General features: G+C 48.7%; 1 protein-coding gene across 1 annotated transcript in view; it reads left to right on the forward strand.

Moving 5' to 3' along the window:
* Positions 1 to 6,557, forward strand: part of klf3 (Kruppel like factor 3 (basic)) — an 11,631-nt gene extending 5,074 nt beyond the window's left edge. The window contains 6 exon segments of the mRNA XM_071923263.2: positions 2,434 to 2,494; positions 3,009 to 3,223; positions 3,225 to 3,625; positions 3,817 to 3,967; positions 6,029 to 6,195; positions 6,317 to 6,557. Of these exon segments, the coding sequence (XP_071779364.2) occupies positions 2,453 to 2,494; positions 3,009 to 3,223; positions 3,225 to 3,625; positions 3,817 to 3,967; positions 6,029 to 6,195; positions 6,317 to 6,498 (1,158 nt within the window). The 5' untranslated portion in view covers positions 2,434 to 2,452 and the 3' untranslated portion in view covers positions 6,499 to 6,557.
* The last annotated feature ends 865 nt before the right edge of the window (positions 6,558 to 7,422 follow it).

Genomic DNA, 7,422 nt, shown 5'->3' on the forward strand with positions numbered 1-7,422 from the left:
ATCTGGCATGTAAATTCAAGCAAACAATATGAATTATTTGCTAATACTATGTGACCCAGGTCTCTTTCACCACCCTTCAAATTGCCCCCCTGCTTATTCCAACCAGCGCCCGCCGACTGCCTGGCTGATTTAGCCCACTGAACTAAATGTAACACATCTCTCCCTGTGTCAGACGACATGAATCAACATCAACTTCACCTCACTCTGTGACATGCCGTGACTTTCAAAGAATTGAATGGACGCCCAGCGCTGCAGGGGGTTTGTTTCTGCACATTTGCGTTAGATGACACTTCCTCCGCTTTTTAAAAAAAAAAAGGCAATCATCCACTTCTAAAGGTTCCCGATGGCCCGGGGCGGCCCCCTTGTAAGGGACCTGCCTTGCGTTTGGCATTTTCCCTCTGTCTGAAAACATACATGTGCATACATACACACACATGACTGTAAATCTCTCTCTCCTGCCGGGCCCATCCCCGAAGTGACAGGATAATTTCCATTTAGGAGCATTTCAGTGATAAAAGGACGCCCTGAGTCACTCAGTCGGGACATTTATCTGTCAAACAAACAATGGCTCATGAGTTTGATGAGTGTTTTTCTGTAAATAGGTTGAGGTGTGGAAGCAGACATGTAGTCCCTCTTTTTATTCACTTACTGCATGGCTGCTTGTTTGGACATTTTTTGAAATACGAATGCAGGATAGATGCAAGGTGTGGGGAAATTCCACAGTGGACGCGTTCTGTTTCTGTAGCTTGATGTAAAATACATACTGGCCCGGGACGCTGCACTATCCCAACACCCACTACTGAGAAGCTGGAAGAAGGAAGTCACCTCTTTTTTTTAACTCGTAATCTGTCTGTTCACGCTCCATACCTGCTCTGTTTTGTCACTTCTGTGTGTGTAGGACAACCACAAGAGAACAACTACTTGACCCGAAGTTGAACTACAATACAACAATACAAACCCAGATTAGAACGCACACCCTCACACACACACACACACACACACACACACACACACACACAGTCCCCCACCTGACCACAGTCTCTTTGTTTCTTCGGAGCGGAGCGAAGGGCGAGGCCTCAGTCGTCATGTTCACGCCCTTCCTGACCTAGCGAGCCAGCATCCTGCTCTCCTATTGGTCTGGTCCCCATCTGGACTCTGTGTATGTGTGTGTGTATGCGTGTCCGTGTGTGTGTGTGTGTGTGTGGTAGGGTGTGACGCCCTGTGTTCTCGCCCATTTGTTAATAATTAAAGGCTAACTTGTCTCCAGACTGTGGACTTTAACCAGGTCACACACACACACACACACAGACAAACACACACACACACACACACAAACTCCCTTAGGGTACATTCTTTGACAGTTCATGTTGCCTTAATGCTTCGGTGAGCACACACACACAGAAGCGCACTCACACACACACACACTTGCTTATGCACAAACACAGAGTCATCATAGCTGCACCTGGCCATTCAAAGCCAAGGTAACTGGAGCCGCCTTTGAAACCTCATACGCTTTTGCTGCAAACACTGTAACTGACAGCGCCTCCGTGGGTGGAGGTGGCAGCAGTGGTGTGTGTGTGTGTGTGTGTGTGTGTGTGTATACACTTACAGTATGTCTGTTTGTGAGTCACTGACCTGAAAATAAAGTTGCTCTCTAGTCTTTCCGCCATTAGCTGTCCAGACAGATGGGTTTCTAGCCACGTTACACCTGGACTGTTGTTAAGTCGTTGACGACGTGACCCCACGGCCTCAAAAACTGTCAGAGTGTGTGTGTGTGTGTGTGTGTGTGTGTGTGTGCGTGTGAACATGAAGGACAGGTCGGCGGCAAGAGACAGAGGTTCTCCTGGAGAGGGAGGGCGAGAGTAGAGAGGAGGAGAAGACGCGTAAAATCTGACAGAAAAATATGTACGGCCATTGTCTGCTGCGATTTATGGGAATTGCGGTCACACACACACATATGCAGACGCACACACACACACACACACACACTACACGTATTCCAGTCACCTATACTTAACTCCAGACCCTCCTCTAGCTTCTACTTTAAGTGATTTAGTTTTCATCACTTCTCTCGCGCCTCTCCCTTCTTTTGTCAGAACGGAGGCACAGTTTCCTGTCATCTTAATGTCATCACAACAGGGTGTGTTTATGTGTTTGTGTGTGAAGTACAAGGATGTGTGTGTGAGTGTGTGTGTGTGTGTGTGTGCGTGCTTATAGTACATAGCTTCACAGTAAAAGATTAACAGACAAACAGACTTTTGATCATGTTTAGCTCTTGGCCTCCATGTTAAACCAGCTTAAATCACCAATGACTTTAGTTCACTTCCCCAGTACTGAACCTGTTGACATTGACGTTGTGTGTTTAAATGTGATGGTGTGTATTATTGTGTATTGTACTGACGGCTGTGTGTGTGTGTGTGTGCGTTTCTGTAGGAGCCTGGCCTGTGCAGCCATGCTGATGTATGATTACCCATTGAAGACAGACATGGAGACGGTAAGGCACGCGTGTGTTTTTCTCCAAGTGTGTATTTGGGTGTTCATGTGTGCGTGTGTGTGTTTTTGTTTCACCATTGCTCACACAAGCCTGAGCATGTTTTATAATGCCATACAGTAAACCTGACCTACACACACACACACACACACACACACTCACTTCTGCTACGTGTCTAGACAGACTGGTTCCCACATTCCGGCTCTTCCTGGACAAACAGGCTGCTGTGCAGTGGATATTTGCATACAATGGGCACGCACACTGCCAGGCAGTACACTGGACACACACACACACACACACACACACACACACTGAGACATAACTGTTACCCACACCTAAACAGACCCGAGTTCCAATTTTTTGGCTGGCGTTGGTTGTTTGTGCAGTTGAAACATGTTTTCACTGTTATTCAATGTAAAACGGAAACTTGAACTCTCCCTCTTTTGTTCCCCGCCGCTGTTTCCCTTCTTCTCCATCCTCCTCTCTCTCTCTCTCTCTCTCTCTTTCTCTCTCTCAGTCACTCTACCCATCGTTAGTGAAAACCCCGGAGGCCTACGGAGTGATCTTCTCCCACCTGACCGGCACAGCTCACCTCTACCACCCGACGCACACGCACACGCACGCCTTCAGCCAGTCGCACCCCCCCAGCAGCCCCGCCCACACCCAGCTGGAGCCCGTGGACCTGTCGCTCAGCAAGCGCTCCTCCTCCGCCTCCTCCTCCTCCTCCTCCTCCCCCCCCCTGCTCCTCCTCCTCCTCCTCCCCCGCCTCCTCGCGCAGCTCCCCGCCCTCCCCCTACAGCTCCGGGAGCCGCGCCTCCCCTCGCCGCTCCCCACCGCAGCCGCAGCTGCGCTCCTCCCCCTCCCTGGCGCTCCCGCCGCCGCACCCTACCTCCCTGACCTACCCCACCGTGCTGGCGCCTCTGATCGGCTCGGGCTCCGGGGTCATCCAGGGGTCAGGGGTCATGCTGTCGCCGGTCATGCTGCCCGTCCTCTACCCCTCCCCGCTCCACCTGCACCAGCCCATCATGGTCAGCCCCGCCGTCGCCGGTGACGACGACCATCACCACCATCATCACCACCACCACCATCACCAACAGCAGCGGCAGCAGGGAAGCGGCAGGGAGCACAAGACAGGTGAGGCCTCATTTTAGTGTTTTGGGACTATTTTCCCCTTATTACCATTTGAGAGATGATAAATGAAAGAGGAATAATAATATTGTTTTGATTTCAAGCTTATGTGTAAGACATTAACAAATCACTGACCAGTCCGTAATGCTGACCGCACTGACCAGCTCACATCTGGTGATGACTTTCTATCTACCCAGCGCTCTCTACAAAACCCCTGGAGCTCCGGGGCGACGCCCACGACCTGCACAAGCCAATCAAAACAGAGCCCCGCCCTGAGCACGCTCACGACTCCTACGGCAGCCACGAGATGACATCATCAGTCATCAGGATATCACACGACTACAGCGAGTGAGTGGCACACACACACACACACACACACACACACAGCACAAAGGGCAATTGATTTCAAACTTGGAAATTCATCGTTGGTGTTGAAGATACTAAAAGGAAAGTAGAAAAGCACTGAAAGTTTCACAAGGGTCGCACTCTATTGCAGTGTTTCCCCTGTAACTTCAATTGTATCTGTTCCTGTTTTGATTTTTGTTTTTCTAATACAGGTGTAGTCCTCAAACAGGTGTTATTTCAGTAATTCATTATGTTTAAAACACTAATTTCAAGCACTGGCCCAGTTATTTCTTTGGGAGAATGTATTTGATTTCACAGTTTTTCGGCAGTCATAAACTACGCTGTCATAAACTACCTTTGGATATTCGGATATTAGGATATTAGTTTAGGAGCACACACACACACACACACACACACACACACACACACACACACACACACAGACATACTGTGCGTAGGGCGCATCACATTCCTTTGTTCCACCATTCCAGTTGAGGTTTCTCACTGGCGTCTTTCATTCTTTTATGTCCTATCTCCTCCATCAGCCAGTCTTCTCCACGCCTTCTTTCCCTTATCCTAGTCACACTCGTTTATACCAGCCCTCCTTTCTCTCTCTCTCTTTCTCTCTCTGTCTCTCTCTCTTCTTCCTTCCCTTCCTCTCCCCGTCCTGCGCTTCGCTTCCTGTCTTTTTTAACACTCATTGTGCTACATCTGCGTCTTCCTCTCCTTCTGGCCCTCCACTTCCATCCTCTTCCGCTAACAACCACCCCCCCCCCCCCCTTGTCTTTTCCTGTTCCTCCTTTTCTTCCTCCTCCTCCTCCTCGTCACCTCCCCTCCTCCATCTGTTTCTTACCCCCTTCTTTCTTCTTCTACAGAGTAACGACTTTTTTCCTAGAAGGAATAATTACGGGTATAAGTACTGATGGAATGCTGCCAGTTAGTTCTTGTTTGTGTGTGTGTGTGTGTGTGTGTGTGTGTGTGTAAATTGAGTTTATTCCATTTACCCCTCCCTTTTTTTGGGGGGGGGGTTGTCAGGCCATCTTTGTCACCGTGCCAACCTTGAGCTAATTGGACCTTTAAAAGGAAGTGGGCGTGTCCAGAGCTGTCAGCACGGCTCCTCTCAAAACACACTCACACACACAAACACTGTAAATATGTGGATATGGTAAATAGGTCAAGCTGACTAACTGTACATAATGATGGGTTGGCCTAAGTGCGTGTGTGTGTGTGTGTGTGTGTGTGTCGCGGGGGATTTTCTGCACATTCCTTTACACAGAACTGAGCTGTGAGGGATTCATATTTCAACACTCGACACCTGCTCTCAACTGCCACTTACACACACACATGCACACACACACACACACACGCGCTTTTATGCGTGTGGAAAGACGACTTCTTCTTGTAACTATTCTATTTTATTCTATTCTATTCTATCATACTATTATTTGGAGTATAAGTAGTAGACGTTTATGCCATGCTTTTGCACAGAATTGCTTTATTTACTATATAAAGTACACACACGCACACACACACACACACACACACTCAGGGTGCAGTGGTGTGACAATGTGTGTTAGAAAGTGTTAGAAACCTAGTGTGCAGATATTTTTTGCTAGCTGTGAGTAGGTGTATGTGTTTGTGTATCTGCACAATTTTTTATACTTCTAGATTTCTCTATTTCTAACTGCATGTCAGCATTGCACAGACCACTGGGTCAAATAACTGGAAAACTGGAACATACATGATGAAGGAAAAGCGCAGAAGCGAGAGAGGTGACAAGATAAAGCGAGGGCATGGCAGACTGGAAGAGGCAGGAGGTGTTTTCAAGTTCAGGTTCCTTCTGCCACACGACCGGACTGGTTCAATTTGTCATAGCACAGATGAAACTGAAAGTGTGTCTTTGTAGCTGCTAAAGAGAGTCCCGGCAGCCAAATAAAGTTTGTGTTTAGAGTTACACAACACCGGCGCCCCCTGCTGGTCAAATATGACACATGGCAGTAAGCTCTAACATCTTTACTCCCTCCCTCTCTCTCTCTCTCTCTCTCTCTCTCTCTCTCTCTCCAGGGGCAACAACCCATCAGTAATTGTCCATTCGGGCTCAAAGCATCCCCTCCCCGTCGACTCTCCCGACTCACTGAAAAAGCGGAGGATCCACCGCTGCGATTTCGGAGGCTGCAATAAAGTGTACACCAAGAGCTCCCACCTGAAAGCGCACCGCAGGACGCACACCGGTGAGAACCTGGGAGTCGTGTAACTTCCCCATGCGTACAAATCTTTTCCTGAAACGTTTCTGTGAGCTTTCCCCTAACTGTCCTCTCCCTCGTTTTCTTCCCGCTCTCCCTCTCCCCGCAGGTGAGAAACCCTACAAGTGCATGTGGGAGGGCTGCACGTGGAAGTTCGCCCGTTCGGACGAGTTGACGAGGCACTTCCGCAAGCACACGGGGGTCAAGCCGTTCCAGTGCCCCGACTGCGAGCGCAGCTTCTCCCGCTCCGACCACCTGGCTCTGCACAAGAAGCGCCACCTCCTGGTGTGACGCCTCTCGGAACGCAGCACAACTTGAAAGAAGCTCGGTGCCGGGACTCTACCACTCTGACTTTGGGTGGGTGGGGGGGCGGGGTTTAAAAGAGCTGGCCTTAACTTTTGGACTCCGTTGGGGGGGAGTGGGGAAATGTTCCTCAGGGTGCAAGTTAAGACCCTTTCACCTCATTAGCCTGATCATGACCTTCTGATCATCTGAACATCACACCATCCATCCGTTTATCCATCCTCTTATTTCCTCAACACTTGCTATCCCCTTTTCCCCTTTTTTTAAATCCCAGCGCTGATTCACCATCAGCTAACATTATGATAGGAATGGAGGTGTTATACCTGACCTCTGATCAGTTGCGAAGGGTCCAGCCATGGGTGCAGCGTCTCAGCTGGCCTGAGACAGGCAATCAAAACTGCATCAACACCCGCTCTGCACTCAAAATACTTCAACAAACACACACAAGCTTCTTCCTCATAATACATAAGCTGTCATTTCTTTGCATGCAGACAAACGTGTTGAATCATATTCATACATAAAGATTGTGGACTTTAAACACACACACGTACACACCTCTGACCTGTACTTTTAACCGCTAGCTAGGCCAATATAATGTGAAACTTCCATGTTTTCCTACCCAGGAAAGTCTTCAGAATGTATATGTCATATCATACCTACTGTGCATTGTGTCATATGAGCTTTCTTTCATCAGCACTGCTATTAATGCTAACGCCTCCTTCATGTAGCACCGCCATGCAGCACCACACACACCTCATCTGCCTCCACCAGCTTATATCATGAAGTGACTTTAAAGACCGGTAGCTAATTCTCTCTGTCTGTATCTTGCACACACACACACACACACACACACACACACACACACACACACACACACATACTCACATAAATGCACACATAGCCGAAAACATG

This window comes from Centroberyx gerrardi, chromosome 3, assembly GCF_048128805.1.
Source record: "Centroberyx gerrardi isolate f3 chromosome 3, fCenGer3.hap1.cur.20231027, whole genome shotgun sequence".
Taxonomy (NCBI): domain Eukaryota; kingdom Metazoa; phylum Chordata; class Actinopteri; order Beryciformes; family Berycidae; genus Centroberyx; species Centroberyx gerrardi.